Source organism: Lissotriton vulgaris, chromosome 3_1 (genome assembly GCF_964263255.1).
Source record: "Lissotriton vulgaris chromosome 3_1, aLisVul1.2, whole genome shotgun sequence".
NCBI classification, from domain to species: Eukaryota; Metazoa; Chordata; class Amphibia; order Caudata; family Salamandridae; genus Lissotriton; species Lissotriton vulgaris.
This window is the reverse complement of record NC_141689.1, coordinates 373,146,045-373,167,331: the sequence shown is the minus strand read 5'-3', so window position 1 is coordinate 373,167,331 and position 21,287 is coordinate 373,146,045. Positions and strand designations below refer to the sequence as shown.

General features: G+C 47.3%; 1 protein-coding gene across 1 annotated transcript in view; it reads right to left on the bottom strand.

Moving 5' to 3' along the window:
* CCDC152 (coiled-coil domain containing 152) overlaps positions 1–18,148 on the bottom strand; it is an 843,580-nt gene extending 825,432 nt beyond the window's left edge. Inside the window, exons 1-2 of the mRNA XM_086963471.1 lie at positions 18,094–18,148; positions 13,086–13,189 (exon numbers count right to left, since the gene is read on the bottom strand). Coding sequence (XP_086819597.1) covers positions 13,086–13,189; positions 18,094–18,148 — 159 coding nt within the window. The remainder of the gene's footprint in view (positions 1–13,085; positions 13,190–18,093) is intronic.
* Between the last annotated feature and the right edge of the window lie 3,139 nt (positions 18,149–21,287).

Genomic DNA, 21,287 nt, shown 5'->3' with positions numbered 1-21,287 from the left:
CCATGCTACCGTGTGACCTGGAATCACAATGCGATAACTGTTATGTAGTATTATGATTTTTGATTCAGGAAACATACGCCGCCGGAACCCAGGGTTGTCGGCACGTTGGCTGTGTACCACCAAACTGTTCAAGTAGCCTGGCCATTGGAATTGTGACGCTGCCGGCCCTGGGGGTTGTAGGCTGCAAGCCGTGTATAAATCTAAGTAAGCAAATAAAGGTGTTTAAAAAAAAAAAAGTATGTGGTCTCCGATTAATGATTCTATATAGACTTGAGGATTGGACTGGCCATTAAGACAGTCACTATCCTCCGGTATACCTGTGTAATGCAGGTTTGATTGTCTTGCATAGTTTTCCAAGTCATCCAACTTTAACTGTTAGGCCTGTAGCTTTTACTGGAGAGAGACAATATCTGAGTCACATACCAAGGAGTGGTCCTCGATATCTGATACACGTTGTTCCAGTTCTTTAAAAAGCTCTGGTATTTGCTGTACCATAGACTCAATTTTATCTAATGCCTGATGCAGTAGAGATAGTTCCTAGGCCTGTGAGGATTTGCAATCACGGATTTCTCCAAAGATAGTTTCATAAAGCTTATGCATTTGATCTGTCGCGACCATCAGAGGTTGGGGTGTGATAATACTTCCTCCAGCAGCTACAGTTGCGCTTGCATCCCCCTGCTGAATAGGTGGATCCTGCTCTTTTGCCCAGGATTTCAGCTGGAGACCGTTGGATACTGAGGGAGAGAAAAGCCCAAGGTCACCTGGTGTCACTGACAGCTGAATAGGTGCATCGCCACCTTCCCCCAAAGTAGCCTGTATAGACCCCTCTGGGTTGTTCTCTCGTGGAGCCTGGCCGTCATGACCCGTAGGGCTGGCAAACACAATACCCAGGGTGATTTAAGCTGTCCCGCTAGGGGTTACCTGATCAGCAAAGGGCAGTTAGGTGGCTACCTGGGTTACCTTTTGATTTAAAAAAAATAGAGGGTAGTCTTTCGAAGGGTTGGCAGACACTGTTGTTGCACTCTTCATCTCAGTTGATACCCCTATAGTATTTTGGAAAGCCGGGGCATCGCTCCCCCCTCCATTAAGTTCCTGATGCATGTTAACAAATTGTGGAGTTTCTATACCTAATATCCTGCCTGGTACCGTAGCTTCTTCCCCACCATTGCCCCTGCCATTGACGGTGCTGGTGACAATTTCTGGTGAGTTCCCTGAGGAGGCTGCGGACATTCCTGGCGGGGTATTCTCCGGAGGGGAAACACCTGAAAGTGCCAAATTGCTTGTATTGTTCACTGCTTTGCCCTTTTTCTGTATGGCTCTTCCTCTCTTAGCCACCAATAGACGTGCTTGCACTGTTTTTCTCTTGGCTTTTTGAGTTAGGACTGACAGGGCAGGGGCCTCGGTTGTAGCTTTTGTTCCTAGTCCTCTCAAAACCTCCAGCTAACCTGTCACTAGGGGAGAAGTAGATGATTTCTGCCAGCATGTAATCTGCCTCTTGGCAAGGAGGAGTGCTAAAACGACAAACCTGGATTCAGCCTTGGAAGTTTTAGGCCAAGGGTAGAGGCTTTAAATGCAATTTGTCACTGTATCCCAAAGTGGAGGCCCTATAAGTGTCCTCAGTGAGTCCCAAATGCACATCCAGTAGCATAGTAACATGGGGAGGACCACATCATGTCAGGTAAGTCTGCGTCAAAAGCACGGCAGGGCGGACAGGAAGGCGAGATGGCTGTGAATATTCTATAAAGTCTGGAAGGTTTAAATAAACACTGTGCAATTACAAAAACTGAATAAATGTAGAACGTGTGTCCCGAAGTATCATACTGGGATACGCTATGAGAAACCTCCATTTCTTCTCATGAACGGCACAATTAAGCACTAATTCCCCTCGGGTCCACAACAGGAGCAGCGAGGTATGTAAATGCACCTGTCACCCCTTGAAGAGCCACTTGACCAGAAACCTACCCCTGCCCATTTCATCTAGAGACTGAATCGGGGCATGTGTATGCCCGTTTGTGACCAATGTACACGTATATAACACACAATATTACCATGTGTGAGGAAAAGTGTCCCTGGGAGCTCATGCTGCTGCTTCAGATCCAGATGCATTAACAGCTCACCTTCACCGAACAAGTCACCCACAGTAGAGATTCTTGTCCTTCCCATGGTGAGAGGCTAACATGCGTGAGGATGCCCGCAGGAGTAGGCAGGCCACACAGTTGAATGTTTGGTGAGTAGTAGAGCAGGACAGGAAGTGTCAATGGCAGCAGCAATTGTTGCCTGAATGCAGCATGCACTGTGAGTAGCCAATCTCCTGCAGGTGTATTCCAGTAAACCAGTGGGGCAGCGTAGAAGTAGGATTTAAAGTCTGGTGCACCCACCCAACCTCCTCAATCAATAGTTGAGATTTGCGGGTGCTCTATAAACCTGAAGCGGAAGGTGTGATGGTCACATATATGGATCACATGCCAAATTGGACTATATCCTGGGGTACAGTGTCTCGAAAGGGAGATGCATGTGATTTAGTGTGACTGACCTGTAAGCCAGCGATATCCCCAAATGCACTAAGTATGGTGGCAAAAGGTATAAGGGCTGTGCTTAGGTCACGAGTGTAAACTATCATGACATCTGCGTACAGGGAAAGTCCATGGACCTTAGGTCCCATCAGGATATTCCAGGCGGCTGTTTCCTGTCTTAGTTTCTGTGCTAGGGGCTTCATCACTAATACAAACAAACGGGGGGATAATAGGCAACCCTGATGGTTTCCACTGGAAATTGGATACTGTGCGGATGTGTGCCTCATACTTGGCCCTCACTGTGGGATGAGTGTAAAGAAGCTGGGCTCAATTAATGTAGGCTCATGCACGAAGTGGGAATTAGGGCTGGGGCCCTGCGACACTCCAACATCATTCATAGCGGATTATGATCCAAGAGTGTTTTGCCTAAATAAGTTGCCTGTGTGAATTTCTCAGCTATGTGTGAGGGACATAAGATATGATCTAACTGGGTGTGGGGGGGGAGTAATAGAAATATTCATGCATTCCCTTACTGTGTGCTCTCTATATACCCATTGCAACACCGCGTTGGAGAGGGCCCCAGCCTCTTTTGCGGAGGTTGCGCTCAGCAAGGGAGGGGGTGAGAGCAAGCAATTCTGACATCCAGGGCTGCATTAAAGTCGCCCTTGTTATGTTGTTTCTTTAATGTTGTACCTTCCTCTTTAAGGCTCGTGTATGTTAGAGCATTAGAATGTATAATACAGGTGTGTTCTAGTTGAATGGGCAGTTGCTGACTGACGGAGAAGCCTACCAGATGTGTTCCTGGCACTACCTGTTCTTTTCTGCTATATCCTAATAAATGTATTAAAGTAATCTACTGCGTGGTTACTTTACAAGTGGCGACGAGGGAAACGGGATTTCTTCTTAAAAAAAAAGATTAAGGATAAAGGAAACGGAGTTTGGAAGAAACAAAAGAATTAAAAGAAGGAGAAGAAAAGGAAAAATACGGAATTTTTACTTCTGGACTATCGTCGTGTCAATATACTCTCTGCGCTGCTTATGGCAAGGTAGGAAAGAATTTAATCATCGTACCTTTCAGGTCATTTCTATCGACCTGCATCTTTCAAATTGCCATAGCGCGAACTGTCTCCAGCGCGAGTGTTCAGCGCGAGTGTTCGGCGCGAGTGTAAACAACTCCTGGCGGCCATTGCATCCTCGTTACAGCAGGAAATTGACGTACGTGATGACGTTATAACGCAAGGTCACGTAGAGTGACCTTTGCGTGGCGGCCATTTTGAAGTGGAAAACATTGAACATTACATCGGAAAGGTTAAAATACCACACGGACACGATATTTTCATATCTGACTTGATTTTATAAAGAAATATCGTTATTTACAAGTATTCTATTAGCGGAGTTACACATATACAGAGAGAACAGGTGAGGAAGTCGGGACGCTTTTTTACATTATTAAAATTCTGCTTGTGAGTGTGGAAAGTAGAAAAAAGGGAATATATTTAAAAAAAAAAGAGAATAGAAACCCTATTTATTTTATGGACGGAGGTGATCAGACAGGGGTTGAGATTGAAGAAGGTATGGCTCAACACAGTTTTACCATAAGTCCTCCACAACCTTTTTGGTCTACAGGATCACAACCAGAAATTAAATGGGTGGAATGGAAGGAGTATTTCACTAACTACATTTGTGCTATCGATGAAGCAGGGAAAATGAAGGCAGAACAAAAGAAGAGAATATTATTACATTCACTTGGTCCTAAAGGTTTAAAAACTTTTTCACGCATGCAAAAAGTTGTGAATGCAGAATTAAGTGAATTTGAAAATGCCTTGAATGATATGGACAGGTATTTCGCACCTAAAGTGTGCATTGGAGTTATAAGACATAAATTCTTCCAGAGAAAGCAAAAGAAAGAAGAATTAGTGGATGAATGGCTGGATGATTTTAAAAAACTGGCAATTGACTGCAAATTTGGTAATCTTCATGATGATCTTATCAGGGACCAACTGGTTATGCACAATGACAATTCACCTATACAAGACCGGTTATGGGTGAATGGGGACGCACCTTTAGATGACGTACTCGCCATTATGAGGAAATCTGAAATGTCAGGTAGATGTGCAAATGTAATTAAAGACACAGTGAAAGATACCGAAAAAAACGACCTCAGCAGTGTTTAAGATCCAGAATGCTTCAAAAAACACAAACAGACAGTTCCAAGCAAAATCAACTAGTTAACCATTCAAGAGTCAAGGAAGAGATAAGGTTACAGAAGAAAGAAGATGTTACCGATGTGACAGCCGGGAACATTTAGCATTTAGCAAGATGTGCCCTGCTTTAAGGAAAAAGTGTGGCATATGTGGTTTAGTTGGACATTTTAGCAAAATGTGCCGCAGACGTAGTAACGTTAAATGCATTTGGAGTGAAGAATCGTATGCAGGAGAAAGCGATTGTGATGAGGATGAGTGTATAAAGAATATAAGAGGAAACTATATGCTCAATATTACCGATGAAGCAATGGAGGGGAAACCAATGTGTGATGTGTCTTTGGGTGGTGTAACAGTAAAGGTGTATGCTGATTCTGGTTCCCCATATACCATTGTAAGCGAAGAGGTGTGGAAAAGGAAATTTGTACAGAAAATAGGTGATCATCTGAATGAATCTGATGTGAGTCCAGTAGGATACACAGGTGGAAGGATAAATTTGTTGGGTTTCAGATGGCTATCATTTGTATTTAAAGGAAGGATGACAAGAGGGAAACTATATATAGCAAAGAAGGGGGCATCTGTATTAGGATGGTATGATCAAAAAAATGTTCATATCATTTTGGACCCAAATAGTAAAGATAAAGTGCTAGTACTAGATGAAGGCACTAAAATAGAGGATTTTCTTAAAAATAAGTTTGAAAGTGTTGTTAGTCAAAAATTGGGTGAATTGAAAGGATTTGAACATAAGATCATGCTTAAGGCAGATGCTCAGCCGAAAGTACATAAGGTCGGACCTATTCCAATGTTGATAAGAGAGGAGGTGAAGAAGGAAATTCAGGGACTTTTGGCTAAAGGGGTCATAGAGGAGGTGGACACATCAGAATGGATTTCTCCGATTGTGGTCGCAAAAAAGCCCAACGGAAAAATTCGTTTGTGCATCGATTTACGCCATCTTAATAAGAACATTGTTGTAGAGAGGTTCCCCTTACCAAAAATAAATGAGATGGTGTCGGGATAGCGTGGTGGCGGATTGTTTGTCCAGGTTGCCTACCCCTTTGGAGGAATGTGTTGATGATCCATGGGGAAGTTTTAGTGTGGCTTTGGTTCAGGATTCTGGTGTCCCTGCTATTAGCAAGGAGGATTGGGCTAAAGAACATGGTAAGGATAAGGTCTTAGTGGATGTATCTAAGTTTATTTGCAAAGGTTGGCCTAAGGAGAGGTTTATTGCAAGTGAGTTGAGACCATTTTGGGAAGTACGCCTGGAGTTGTCTTTTGAGAAAAATGTGTTACTCAGGGGTGACAGGATTGTTCCACCGGTAAGCTTACGGAAAAGGATCATACAAATGTGTCATGAAGGACATTTTGGGATAGTCAGGACAAAAATAGCTGTTAAGAAATTGTTTTGGTGGCCCAAGGTAGATAAGGAAGTAGAAGATTTTGTGAGAGCATGTTCGGTTTGTACCTCTGCCGACAAGTCTTTAAGGACTTTGAAACCCATGATGAGTGAAGGTTTAATTCCTAATTTTCCTTGGGAGACTGTTGCTGTGGACATTTTTGGTCCGGTAGGGGAGCTCAAGGAGTATGGATTGGTTGCTATAGATCTTTTTTCTAAATGGCCTGTGGTTAAATTTGTAGAGAAAGCGGATACTCTGATTGGCCTTAAATTTTTGGATAAGATTTTTACAATGGAAGGGTTACCGGTTAACATCTTAACGGACAATGGTGTACAATTTTTATCAAATTTGGCAAAAGAATACTTTGGAAGATGTGGAATTAAACCTAAAACCACTGCTCTGTACAATCCTAGTGGAAACGGTACTGTGGAACGATTTAACAGAGTAATTAAGGGAATTTTGCAAGCTGCAATTAATAAGAAGTTAGATTGGAAAGTACAAATACAGAAGACTGTATGGTCTTACAGAGTTACGGTGCATAATAGTACAGGGTTATCCCCTTTCGTAATCTTAAGAGGCAGGTCGCCAAGGTGCAAGTTCAGTCCTGGATGGATGTTTGAAGGTAAATTAGAAAATTGGTCTGTGGAAGAGGTGAAGAAAAATTTAGAAAGTGTACATTCTAAGAGTAAGCTTTATTATGATAAGCTTCATGGTACCAAAGACACTCAAGTAAAGGTTGGAGATTGGATTCGAGTGAAAAAGCCTTTTAGAGTTCAGAAAGGTGAGAACAAGTTTGATGTGGCCAAGCAGGTAGTTGAGGTTTTAAGAAACTCAGTTAGGTTGGATGATGGGAAAGTCTGGAATCTCAAGGATATTGCATTTGATATCAGTTTGGACCATGATAAGGTTGTACCTAGCGATGATCTAGTAAAGGATTTTGATTGGGTGGAAGATTATTTTGAAAATAGCGATTTGCAGTCTCGGCTGGCTTTGGAGGAGAGACATGATGTACAGTCACGAAGTTGTCCTTCTAGTGAGAGTGTTTCTACTGTGCCTTCTCTAGTAAGGGAAGGGGAAGGGTCAGTAGATAAAGATGGGGCCGATAATGAAGACTTGCAGTCAAGTGTTGTGGAAGACACCATTTGTACAAAGAGAAAAAGATCGCCACCTTTGTGGTTGAAGGACTATGTCAAGTGAAATTATGATATTACTGTTCATAGTATTATTACATCTCAGTTTTGTTTAATTGTTTTTATTTATTTTCTTTTTAGTTCCTTGTATTTTGTGAGGGGGGGGGGATGTGTTATGTTGTTTCTTTAATGTTGTACCTTCCTCTTTAAGGCTTGTGTATGTTAGAGCATTAGAATGTATAATACAGGTGTGTTCTAGTTGAATGGGCAGTTGCTGACTGACGGAGAAGCCTACCAGATGTGTTCCTGGCACTACCTGTTCTTTTCTGCTATATCCTAATAAATGTATTAAAGTAATCTACTGCGTGGTTACTTTACAGCCCTCTATCAGCCAAGGGAGATGGGACCAGCCTGCCAGCACTGAGGACACACACTGTAGGAAGACATTCTTTTCTTTATTCGGTGCATAGAAACTGCCCAAGGAGCCCCTGGACAAAGATGTAATGACCACTGGTGTCAATTTCAGTGGCTTTGGCCTCAAACTATACCACAGAATATAGCCAGATGGCTTCCCCGCTGGCAAATCCAGAATACATAGTGGTAAACAATTGGCACCTTCATTTCACTTCCTTTCTGACAGGCCGTTCTCAAGCTGTTCACCTTCCTGGCTTTTCTGCTTCCCCCCTCCCGGTGCCCTGTGGGGTCCCCCAAGGTTCCTCTCTTTCTCCCCTTCTCTTCAATCTCTACATTCACCCTCTTATTTCTTCCCTTCTTGAGCTGGGGGTCTCTGTGTATAACTACGCTGACGACCTCCAGCTCGTCTTTGATCTTTCCTCATCTTCTCACGCTTTATCTTTTTCTCATTCCACCATGGTTTTCATCTCTGGGTGGATGAGCGCCAACCACCTCAAGCTCAATCCCGATAAGACTGAGCTTGTTCTGATTGGCGGCTCATCCAACCCCTGGTCCTCTGCTTTCTGGCCTCCCATTCTTGGCCCTTCCCCCACCCCTGTTCCTTCCGTTAAAACCTTGGGCATCAAGGTTAGACAGGACCTGTCCATGCACGGCCAGGTCAGTGCCGTGGTGTCCTCCTGTTTTCTCTCCCTCCGGATGATCCGGAAAATCTCTCGTTTCTTTTCTCTTGACTCCCTTAAAATTATTATTTCTGCCCTCATCACCTCCCGCCTTGATTACGGCAATAGCTTGTTCGCCGGCATTCCAGCTTATGAAACCCGCCGCTTACAAGCTATCCAGAATCAGGCCGCCCGTCTCATCTTTCACTTGCCCAAAACCCATCACATCACTCCCGTCCTTAAATCCCTTCACTGGTTGCCCATCTTGCAGAGATCCCTGTTCAAATTAGGGTGCCTTGTTTATCGGGCCCTTGATCACTCTGGACCGGCTTTCATCAATTCTCTGGTTTCTCTTCACACCCCTGCCCGCACTCTCCGTTCTTCATCTTCTGCCCTCCTCACTGTTCCCCGCTTTCGCAAATCTCGCACCGGTGGTACCCGTTTTTCTGTTCTTGCCCCCCGGTTCTGGAACTCCCTTCCTCTTTCTATGCGTTCGATCCCTATCTTTTCCCACTTTCGTAAAGCGCTAAAAACTTTCCTGTTTGCCCAGGCCTACCCCTGCTAATCCTCCTGGCCTTGTCTGTCCGGTTCTTTAGAGCTCCCAGCGCCAGGAAGCCGTTTGGCCGTCGCGCGCTTTACAAATAATTTTCATTCATTCATTCATTCATTCATTCATTCATTCATTCATTCACGTGCAACTTAAGGGCTTAAGGACCTGAGAGGCGAGTTTCTTGTAAGCAATCTATATTTGCCTTGTGGCGAAGAGGTTGAGTCAGGACTCTATGGCGCATATGTTTAGATTTCAGTCCCCGAACATCCCACATCAGTATCTTGTAGTGTTGTGGAACAGATGGCATGGCAGTAACTTACATTCACAACTAAACAGGGGGATCCCACTTCGAACATATGGCTACAAGAAGGACCCTGGAACACACAAGGCAGCAGAAAGGGTAAAAAACCATTCCCCAATATCAGGTGGAGCAAAAAAAGATCATTCAACCAAAACAAAACTATCAACAAACCAGTGATAACAAAACAGAACATTGGGCAATCATTTCGGGAGTAGGCCTACCACAGCCAATGGCGAGAGTGAGTGCGTTGGGTACAGGAATCCAGTTTACAATCATTTCAGGACTAAAAGCAGTAGCAGTGAAGCAGGTGGGAACAATATATGGAACCCTAGAAAATTCATACATGCTGTGGTTGTGGTACCAAATGTTTGAGTGTCAACCCATTTATTTAGATACAACTTTTCTATGACATTCTGTGAGCAGCTGTAGAACGGAGGCTGTAGAACGGGAGGAGACAGCAGACCATTCACTGGACTCAAACAAGAACAACCATTGTACCTAGTAAAATGAAAAAGGAGGGGAAGGTGGATGAAGGGAGGAATGGAGGGAGGGAGGGAAGCAGAGGGGGAATACGGAAGGGAAGGCACAGATTGGGAATTATCTGCTCCGGACATCAGATGCAACTGTACAGCAGTGAAGTACATCACAGAGAGGTGTGTATTAAATCAGATTGTCTGCATTTTGTGACAGCATAGAGGGAAAGAGAGCTACGCTCGTGTTTGAGTCCGAATCAGAGTCTGCACTGGGCGAGGAGCTTGAGAGGGGTTGATGTCGCTGTGATTCGAAATAGGACACTGAGGCAAAAACTGCTTGTCGGCCCTCCAGGGCCTGTTAGGGGGAGGGGGCTGCCCCAGAAGTAATATGTTCAGGAGGCTGACTGTCATGACACTGGGGAGGCTTTCCCAGCTACCTGGTCAACTGCTCCGAGGGTGGAAGACGCTCGCATTAGGGTACTCTTGTTCCAACCAGCTCCAGACCGCGTACAGAGTATCAAAGAACAAAGAGCCCTACTTGTGGATAACTTTCGAGCGTGCTGGGAACATCACTGCATATGAAAGTCCTTCCGCTCGCAACTGTCGTTTTGCAGCCATCAAGGATGCTCAACAGCTTTGAACCTCCCAAGTGTAGTCTGGAAAAAGTAATACTGTGACATTGTTCATTAGGATGTGTGCTCTCTCCTTGGCCTTTTGCAACAGTACATAACGATCACTAAAACTGAGGATCCGTGCAACTATGGGGCCCGGCGGTGCACCGGACGGAGTCCTTCGGGTCGGTACCCTGTGCACTCTCTCTACTGTGAATAGGGCGGGGAGTCCCTGTGGGGCTATCATCGTCTGAAGCCTTTGTTAAATTAACAACGTTGGGTTGGACCACTCCGTACACTCCAGCAGTCTGACAATGCGTACAATATTGCGATGTGCATGGCCTTCAGCATCTTCCGCCCTATAACGAAAGACTGTAAGTTGTTTGAAGAGCTTGGCAAGTGCGGTTAACTGTGAAGCCTGCTGGGGAACCATCTCGGCTAATGTTGTCTAGTCAGCTTTCACTTTGTCAGATAGTTTACAATGGTCATTGCGCAGTAGTTGATCATCTGCCAACAACGTGTCAATTCGGTTCTCGATGGCGCTTCTGGAGTCTCGGATCGCCTGCAGTATAATGCCCAATTTATCGGGTAGATAAAAGTTGTGGAATGTATGCACTCCTCCAGTGTATGGATGGAGGAGTCATCAGAGTTGTTCGGTTATGCTTGACCAGGACCCTGAAGGGCGGTCAGTCTTGTGGTCTTAGTACGGCCCATATTATCATCAGAGTACGATGAGGCATGCACCATGTGGGAGGAGGCGATCTACACCTGGCAGTGGCAAAGCAAACAAGCAAGCACCTCTGCTAAAGATTAAACAAACAGCGGTTGAGCTCTGGCACATGAATAATAAAGCCGAGGGTTGTTCACGAGTCTGCCAAGCCACTGTATGCTAAGAGAGGCCCCCAAGGCCTAGTCCAGGTAATAAGGGAGGCCCAAACACTGTACCCTTACAGCAGGAGAGATAGATGTGTTGCTGTTTATAGGTCATATGACAGGGTTATACAAAGTCACTATCCGAGTCCACCAGGGGAACGTGTGTTGCCCTTCCAGTAAAACCACAGAGGGCCAGACGAGCGCTGCGTTACCACCGACCTGCTACATGAGGCCTTGCCACAGTTACAGTTCAAGGGGGGGGGGGCACACGTGCAATACAGCTACTCACATCATCAGCAGGGAAGCCAAGGCCCCTGGTCTACTAGAGATAGGACCAGAGGGGGAACTAATGAGGCCCAGAGGTGGTGGAGGACCTTCAGGCACTCAGGAAAGCAGAGCGCGGCAAGTGCAAGACTTGCTCCAGCCAGGGAGGAATGCCTAGGTCAGCAGATGAATGGAGAGTCACAATCCAGCACAGCCCCGATGCAAACAACAGGATGCACTCTAGGCCAGTGATACGCCGCCCAACAAGGGCCCCCACCACGTCCGTAAGTGACCGAAACACAGCAGACTCTCTCCACTGGTGCCGATTGTTTGCCTCTCTGCGTGCCAGGCCGCCTGCACATCACCCAGGCATTTGTCCCCACCTGGGGCCACACAGCACACTCAGAGTCCGAGGCAGCATGCGGAAAGGCAACGGGGAACCTCACAGCTGTACCAGTGCTTTTCTACACAGCAGCGCTCTACAGGATTCAACGGTCCGTCGGCGAACCCAAGCTGTACGTACCACTTGAATACAGTGTGGCCCAAACCATGAAGCCCTGTTGGCAAGTCGCTGAGCAGGTGACTCTGGCCAGTATCGTCCCCAGAGCGCAGTATGAAGCTCTTCTATCCTGTGGGTGCAGTACAGCACTTGGGCCCCAAATATGTTGACGGATGAGAGCAGATTTGGGGCTCCAACTGGAGCATTAGAAAGACATGACCCCCATTTCGGCGGCCCTCTCACAATATTGGTCCTATTGCATTCTTAGTATTCATATTTCTTATGTTTTAATGAAGGAGGAAGGTGTGCATTATCCTCTTCTCTTCTATTTTATATTCCTTTCCTTGTTAACATATAATTGTACAGAATGTTATGCTTAGAATGCTAAGGTCTGCATTTGGCCAGTTACTCCAGTGTTGCAGTCCTGATTGGATGTCGCTGTTGGAGCCCTTATATTTCTGTGGACTAAAGCTGCTGCTGACAACACTTTTGGTTTCTAAGCATCTTTTTCATCCACTCCACACTTCCTTATATACACAAAATCAGTCACCACATGCATCCAGTTGAGGAAACTAACAGTTATCAGGGTGGTTCTTCATCTTGTAGGCGCCTCCAGGGACTACTTTGAGTTAAATGCAGACTATCTAGAAGACATTTTGGATATGAGCTGATATTATATTAGAGCCTGTAAAACCAAAAAGCACATGAAATATTTTTTAATAGAATTTTTAGGTATAATAGAACTGAAAGTAGGTTGCTTTTCAAGATTCAGATTTGTCTGTGTTCAAAGACCATCATTCGACTAAAAATACATACTTGAAAAGTTTCCATCCTTTATATGTCTTTGTAGATACAGGAAACACCACATGGATTGCAAAATGAAAATGCATGAAACTAAACTGGCTAAAGTTAATGCAGCATATTTTAACATTTTAATTTTGTATACTGAAAGCATTTGTTGGAATCAGAGTACCTTTCTGCTAGCTTTACTCATACCCAGTATTTGGACTGGCAAGTCCATTAAAATACACACAGTATTTTACCCATTACTGTTTTTAATGGTCTGTAATTAACATATCTAATTAGACAGTGTGGATTGTCTAACAAATATAATTACTATGTCCCACATTTACTGTATATATACATATGTGCCCCAATACTTCCAATAAAACTAAAAACACATGATACAGACATAACACAAACCTGTTCTATCAATGAGTAGTCCTCAATAAGTCTATCAAGATGAACTGCACTGCTTTTCTTCATGGCATTGTCAAATTGATTCATGGAGTTCACTATAACTGTATCTATAGGGCATAAGAAAGAATAAACACACCCAATGATATACGAAATAAAGGGCTCAGCATTACATGATCAACATATATGAAAAGACTATTTTTAACACAATAGGATTTTTTTAAATGGGAGTTCACAACTGCAATACAAGCAACTCTTTGTACATTATTAGGTCCATATTCATCTCAGCTTCCAACTTAGTGTACTAGGAGGTTAGGTGAATTTGTACATTTTGGAATCAGTTGAACATTTTCTGTCACAAGTAAAAACTTGAGGCATGCCGCAGAGAGGATATCCTGATCATCTGCTTGGGGAAAAAGTTGGTAAAGTTGTTTCAACCTTTTACCTGTAAACAGCCATCTGTTTACACTAGAGTTTGTAAGTCTGTGGTCAAAGCATGTTATGTTGGTCCAGTATGCGCCATGATGGTTCCTTGACAAAAGGGGCTACTGCATGGGCATTTCCATGCATACATCTCTTTACAAATTCTCACAACTCATAGATACCCGTCAGTGTAAGGCAGACACAGCAGAGGAGATCCTGCATCACCACAAGCTCTTCAAGCACCTCACGGTTCCACAGTAGTAATGAAAATCGTTAAAAATACAATACCCAACAGAATTTGAGCAGTGGTCATTTTGAATGTGAGTACGAGAAATATGGGCTATTTCAGGATTTTACAAGTATTAAGGATATTGGTTCTTGTATAGATGCTTCACAGTCAACCTCTTATTTGTTCCACACTGGAGGCTGAGGTTGCAGATTCAGCCTTCTGTTTCAGACTCACTATATCAAGGAGGATCTATTTGTCGAAGGAAGCTTGATCCCGTAGCGAAAGACACATCATGTTTGGCTTTCTCCAGAGCACCAGGAGCCCTCACAACAGCTTAGTCTTAAATAGTGCTTGGCCCAACAATGAATTCGACATCACACGTGGGCCACTCATACCAAACCAAAATCACTTAAGCAGAGAGTGAACTCTGCTAGGGATTGTGAAACTTTGGATTGCAGGCTAATGTTTAACTAGGCAATTTAGAGAAAGATAAAGGCTTGTAATGATGAGGCATTAAGAACAATTAGAGAACCTCTGTTAAACAAACAGGGGCTCCAGGTTTTTCTCATTTAATGCTAGCACAGTGCACTATTCAACTGGCTGCTCAAATGAGACAGAAAGCCTATATTTGCATTCTAATGGGGGGCCAACCTCATCAGGGTAAACAGGTGCGTACCCCTGCCCAAAATGCCGAAAATGCCGAACTGCAAGTGAAATTAGAAGCCTGAATTTTAATTTGGTCCTAGCGTCAAGCTAATCAAGCATGTGTACAGAGCGATAAGCTTGTCCCTGACAATGCGAGGTCCAGAACCTGTTCTGTGAGCTAGACGGGTGCACCAAGCGTTCCCTCATTTGAGCCAGTCAATTCCTGCCCTGTCCAAGGATGTACCACCTAACGGATGGTGGCAATGTACAGGGGCTGCATGGGAAGAGACCTTAAGTAATCAATTCAGTTTTTGGCCCAAAACCGTGCAAGCGTTGCATTGCTTTCAATGGCAACGCGTGCACGTTTGGCGATTCCCTTGCGGGAGCGAACTTTGAAACCATCTGTTTGTAATTAGCAGATGGTTCTTGCTCGCTTCGGCAAGGGAAACAGGCGGAGGCCCCCTCCTCTCTCCTCTCCCCCTGCTGTCTCCTTCTCTTTCAGCACGAGGCGCGTGCGCTTGTTCTGAAGGCCTCTGGCATACTTGTCTGTTTTTTTATTTTATTTTCATGGTGCACCTTAATCATACCCCCCTACTCTCCCGACAATGTTTAAATACATACACGATTAAAAAAGATGAGTGGGAAGTGGCGCCAAACTGTGTTTCTCTCAAAGGCTGAGCAAAGCTCTGCCTAATATTCCTCTAATAATGAAGTTATTGTTATAACTCAACGGAAATCATTTTATCGAACTCCTTAGAATGATGAGCTGGGTAGTTAGTCCTGCTGGTTTTCACACCTGTGCCGTGCAGGAGGTTACACAATTGTTAGCACTAGCAGTCGCTTGATACGCAGAGCTGAGCTGTCACACATGTTTTCTCCTGTAGATCAAGGCACACTAGCTGAGCAGAAAGACACGCATAGGAAAAGACCTTAAGTAATCGATTCAGTTTTTGGCCCAGAAACCTGCATGCGTTGCATTGCTTTGAATGGCAATGCGTGCACGTTTGGCGAATCCCTTGCGGGAGTGAACTTTGAAACCATCTGTTTGTAATTAACAGATGGTTCTTGCTCGCTTCCGCAAGGGAAACAGGCGAGGCAACCTCCTCTCTCCCCTCCCCCTGCTGTCTCTGTCTCTTTCAGCACGAGGCATGTGCGCTTGTTCTGAAGGCCGCTGGCATACTTGTCTGTTTTTTTATTTTATTTTCATGGTGCACCTCAATCATACCCGCCTACTCCCGACAATGTTTTAATACATACATGATTAAAAAGGATGAGTGGGAAGGGGTGCCAAATGGGTTTCGCTTAAAGGCTGAGCAAAGGCGAGCTCTGCCTCATATTCCTCTAATAATGAAGTTATTATTATAACTCAACGGAACTCATTTTATCGATCTCCTTAGAATGATGAGCTGGGTAGTTAGCCCTGAAGGTGTTCACACCTGTGCCGTGCAGGAGGTTACACAAAAGTTAGCACTAGCAGTCGCTTGATACGCAGAGCTGAGCTGTCACACGTGTGTTTTCTCCTGTAGATCAGTGCACACTAGCTGAGCAGAAAGACACGCTCCTGCTCCTTGTAGTTCACACACAGGCGCCATCTTGTTATTCAGTGCAACCGTTGGAATCCTATAGATCCCTCCCGCCTGCATTGTCTGAAATTCAAATGGGGAAATTCAGTGGCTGCGATGGCAGGTAGGTCCTAGACTTTGTGATACCACGTCAGTCAGCCAGCACATGGAGGGGAGGGCGTGCTCTGAAGAAGGCAGCTGGCCCTTTGTGGTCCACGATGGGATGGGCTCGGTGCAGCGGGAACAAAGCTCAGAGGATTCCTTCCTATCAAATGCTCTTTATAACCTGAAAAGAGGGAAACTGCTGGCTCGTTTCAAGCCCCACTGCAGACGGGCTCGAGATTTTGTCAAGCCTCCCCTCCTTTTCTTCCTCTGCACCTGCACTGCAAGGGATGGGGGAGGGGAGGGGTGGGGTTGTTACATGATTAAAGGGAATTATGAGCATGTGTGATTCACCTTGTCCTGCAGCTGTGCCATTTGCTTCAAGCTCTGTCAATGAACCTCTCAGCCTGGCCCTGCATTTACCTCTGCTACTTCTGCACTGAGACTTACAGGCTACTCTGCCAAAAGCTCCTCAAAAGCGCTCTGATACCCTCGGGTCTAGCTAGCGCTATCTAATACTCTAAATAAATAAAATAAATCCTGCAATGCAACTCTGCCAATGGACCTCACCACTCAAAAGATGCACTGTTTTCTTTAAAGAAACTACAAGCAGGGGGCGTGGCTAGCAGCCGAACATGGCAGCAGCCTAGGAGAAGAGCTCCGTGAGTCGAGCGGCCTCTCCTCCGATCCGAGCATTGATCCGTGTACCTACAAGTCTCCAGAAGAGGGACCCGACGCCCGGGACCGGGCAGGAGCGATGGCAGAAACTCCGGTAAACATTTAAGCCCGGGTACGAAAGTTCTGGCAGGGCGACACAGCGGCCTGGGGAGCGGCCAAGATCTGTGGTGTCCCAATAAGATGACAGGAAGTGTCGCCAGACCGGGAGAAGAATCGCCGGAAGTGCCCTATTAATGAGGAGCGGAGGTCACGGAGAACTGGGGAAGGCGGAGATAGCAGAACGACACGACTGCCCGGGGCATCCTGAAGTGTGACAAGGGGAACGCAATGCAAGCACCGACCGTGACAGCCGGACTGCGGGCTGCGGTGTAAAAACAGTGGGACCGCTGCGAGAGCCGTCGCCGTCATCTGAGGACACATCGATCCGCTAGGAGGGTGAGTGGTGATACTGGACAAGGCATTGAGACGGCTAAGGGGGCGCAGGGGCGAAAGGATCAGCTGCTATATTTAAGACGGCCCCCCCGATGCAGGCTTTCAATACGGAACGCGACGGCCGGCACACCATAAAGGTACCACGCATGGGGAGGAGCGCTAACGTAGCGCAAAGTGCCAGAGAGCAGCCTTGCTCAACTGACTCCTCGCCGCATGGACGCTCGGCTGCGGGGGTGATCAGCTGTGCATAGCACCGGCAGCCAGTAAAGAGTCCCCTGGTCCTTTAGCATACGTTGGGGTGAAGCGACAGTGCGGAATACAGCCCTGCGCAGATCGATGGGGAACAATGACCACGGCGTAGGTGCCCACTGCCTTCAGGAGCAATAGCGCGGGGCGGTATGCAGTCCATGCAATGCCCCTGGTGTTGACTACAACTGGTGAGCAGCTTGCGAACTGGGGACGCCTCTGAGGAGATTGCAAAGTGACCGAAGAGACGCAAGCGCAGCGTATAATTGCAACATGACCGTTGATGAACTCTAGGGTGTGGCGGAGGCGCCTGAGCGGCAGCAAAACTCGGAGGCCACTACTGTGTGCAGGTGTCTCCCACGGTGAATTGTTGAAGACACAGTACACGCAAGGTTACCCCCGGCGGACTAAGCTGTGGGAGGCGCCAGAGTGAAGGATGGTGGCCCAAGCTGAACCTGATCCAAGTAATAGAGGGAATAGCCGGGTCCTACGCCTGGCCCTATAACGGTGGGGATTGACTGCTGGTCCGGAGGGAGGTTGTGTTCCACCGTAACTCCCCACGGTGCATTGCCTAACCATTGTAAAGTGCGCGCTACATCGCAACTCCCTAGTGGGCGACACAAGAATACGGCGAACAGCACCTTGGACGGCACGTGCGACTGTGTGGCACTCCTTCTACATACCCCTCTACACCAACATCCAGGAAACCAAGTGAGACAGTGGGAGAAATAGGCCACGGTAGAAGTTACCATGGCGGGTAAAGGCTCGAAGGGTGGTACAACGCAGATTCGCATTGACAAATATGCCTGCGATAAGGGCGCCTCCTCCCCGGCAGAAGGAAGAACACCCGCCGGAAAACCAGCAGATGGAGTAGGAGGGAAAAGGCGACGTTGGACGATGTTATGCGGGCGCTGACGCAGGTTCAGGCAACAGTGGGCTTGATCTCTACTGAGATTACCTTGATAAGAGCGGACTTCCACAAAATGTCGGAAAAGGTGAGCTCTATGGAGGTAGTAACAAAGTCACTGGTGGAGGATGTGTCTGAGCTACAGACCGCAATGGAACGAATGACGGCGGAGAACAAAGCCCTGAAGGAGAGGCTGGATGACCAAGAAGGACGCTCCAGGAGGAACAACATCAGGATCATTGGCGTTCCGGAATCAGAAGGTACTAGGGCGATGGACCTCTATGTGGAAGACCTGATCAATACCGAGCTTCAAACTAAGGGCCTATCCACCTTCTTCTCGGTTGAAAGGGCGCACAGAGTGCCGGGAGGCCGACCGAAACCAGGGGCTGCCCCGCGACCCATCCTGGCGCGCCTGTTCAACTTCTGGGACAGGGACGCCATTCTGCAGGCGGCGCGGGTGTCCCCTCCGGTTAAGATCCAGAACTCCACACTGGCCTTTTTTCCGGACTATAGGGCTGAGCTTGCTCATCGCCGAAGGACGTTCCTGGACGTGAAGAGAGAATTGCGGAGGAGAGAAATTCCGTACTCAATGTTATATCCGGCCAGGTTGCGAGTCGTAGCGGATAATAGAACATGGTTCTTTGACACTCCGGAGGTGGCACAGGATTGGCTGGAGGGGTGGCGACCGGCCGGCCGACTTAGATCAAATAGGAAACCCGGAAATCAGGGCTCAGAAGGGCAAACAGGCTCCCAAGCCTCAGGAGGTGTGGAGGTGGACCAGTCACCCGTGAAGGAACATGTGGACGATGCCGAACAGGGCCCGTAATCACCCGGCGACGAATGGACAATGGTTGAGCGAACTAACTGCCTGACGGACTGCCATGGGCGCTGGGCGGAGGGCCTCAGAGGAGGGTATGAGAGGCGGCTGACTCAGGGGAGTCCTCCGCCACGGCAAGCAAGTATTCTGAGTGAGGGATTGGTTGAGCACTCTGCTAAGTTGGGGGGGCGGGCAGTTCAAGGTCCGTGTAGCAGGTGGGCAGGGAGGGGGGGAGTTATGGGGGGGGGGGGGGTTGTTCGGGGATGGTTTACCTCCCGAGGAGGGGATCAGTTTTTTACTCGTTTGACTCACAAGGGTAGGGCAAGACTCAGTGACAGCGCTACAGGGACCGTCCTGCGACGCAGGGCGACGCCCCGCACCAGGTTGACTCAGGGTGGAAGAAGCAGACACAAAGACACTGCGGCACTGGTGAGCCGACCACAACACGGCTCATGTAGGTGCACGCCTGCAACGCGCTGGTACACTTCACCCCAGATTAGATATGGCACACGACGTAAGGGCTGATACATCGGCTGACGGTCCTCGGGTATCTCCGGTGGCACCACTGCAACTCCTGACATGGAACGTGCGGGGTCTCGGGGACAAGATCAAGCGAGGGTTGGTGATGCAGGGTATTAGAAGATGGGGCCCGGCTATAGTTCTTCTGCAGGAGACACACTTGGTGGACACTGCCAGTCAAGCGTTGGACAGGAGGGGCTATCACATGGTAGCACACTCAGAGTTTACATCGGGGTCGCGAGGAACGGGTATACTCCTTAAGAATTCATCGCAGTTCATACTTCAGACCACCAAAACAGATGACCAGGGCCGCTTCGTGGCTATACATGGGCAATGGGAGGGCAGGCCGCTCAACATAGTGTCGGTCTACATTCCACCAGCACTCCATACCGTTGCCCTTCCTGACTTGGGGAAGTTCCTTCTAGAGCTCCCGGAAGGCGATCTCATCATAGGAGGGGATTTCAACGCAGTTACACACACCACACAAGATCGATTCCCTCCTCGATCACACACACCTGGACCTTCCCGACTCAGCGAATTCATAGAGGCGCAAGGGTTTGTGGATGTCTGGCGGCGTATGCACCCTGATGAACAGCAATACACATACTACTCCGCCACTCATAATAGTCTGTCTCGAATCGACTACTTCCTCACCCTGGGTAGCGGTCTCCTTGCCATAGACGAAGTACAGATCGGACCTAGAGGCATATCGGACCATTCGCCCCTATCGCTTACTTTATCGTGTCGGGAAAGGGCCCGTAAAAGGATATATCCTATATATCCGGGATACCTCAAAATTCCGTCCGTGAGAAAGGACTTGCAGAAGGCGACCCGGTACTATTTTACCGAAAACTCTGACTCGGTAGACTCCCCCTCGGTGGTATGGGAAGCCTATAAAACAGTTTTGAGAGGGCAGGCTGTTTCCGCCATAGCGGGATACAAGCGTGCACAGAAGAGGGAACTGATGGAACTGGAGTTGGCACTTAATGCGGCGAACGCGGCACATATGGCCGACCCAACGACAGACACGGTGCACTCGCTTCAACTTTGCCAACAGCGCCATGACGACCACCTGAAGCGACGGGCGGTAGAGCACATTGAGACGACCAAGCACCGAGTATATGACGTAGGAGACAAGGCGAGTAGACTCCTGGCCTGGTTGGACAAGAAGAAGGGTGGTGGCAGGAGTATACTGCAGCTGAGTGATGCCGACGGGATATTACACACGCGCCCGTCGGAAATCGTAGACGCTCTAGCTGACCACTTTCAGAGGGTCTATACCCCTGACGTCGAAGTGACGGCAGAAATGGCAATGGCGGCTCTTCACGATGTAGCAACACCGACTCTAACGCAAGAAGCGGTGGAGGAACTAGAGGCCGATTTGTCGCCTGAGGAGGTGCAATCGGCCATTAATGCGATACATTCCGGCAAGGCACTAGGTCCCAACGGGATTCCTAACGAATGGTTTAAAACTATGTCAGAAGCGCTGAGTAAACCCCTGCTGGCCATGTATAAGGACAGCCGTGACCGAGAAATTCTGCCCTTGGACCAGCGGATGGCGACCATCGTGGCGATTCCAAAACCAAACAAGCCACCCTCAGAGTGCGCGTCATATCGCCCGATATCACTCCTCAATGCGGAAGCTAAA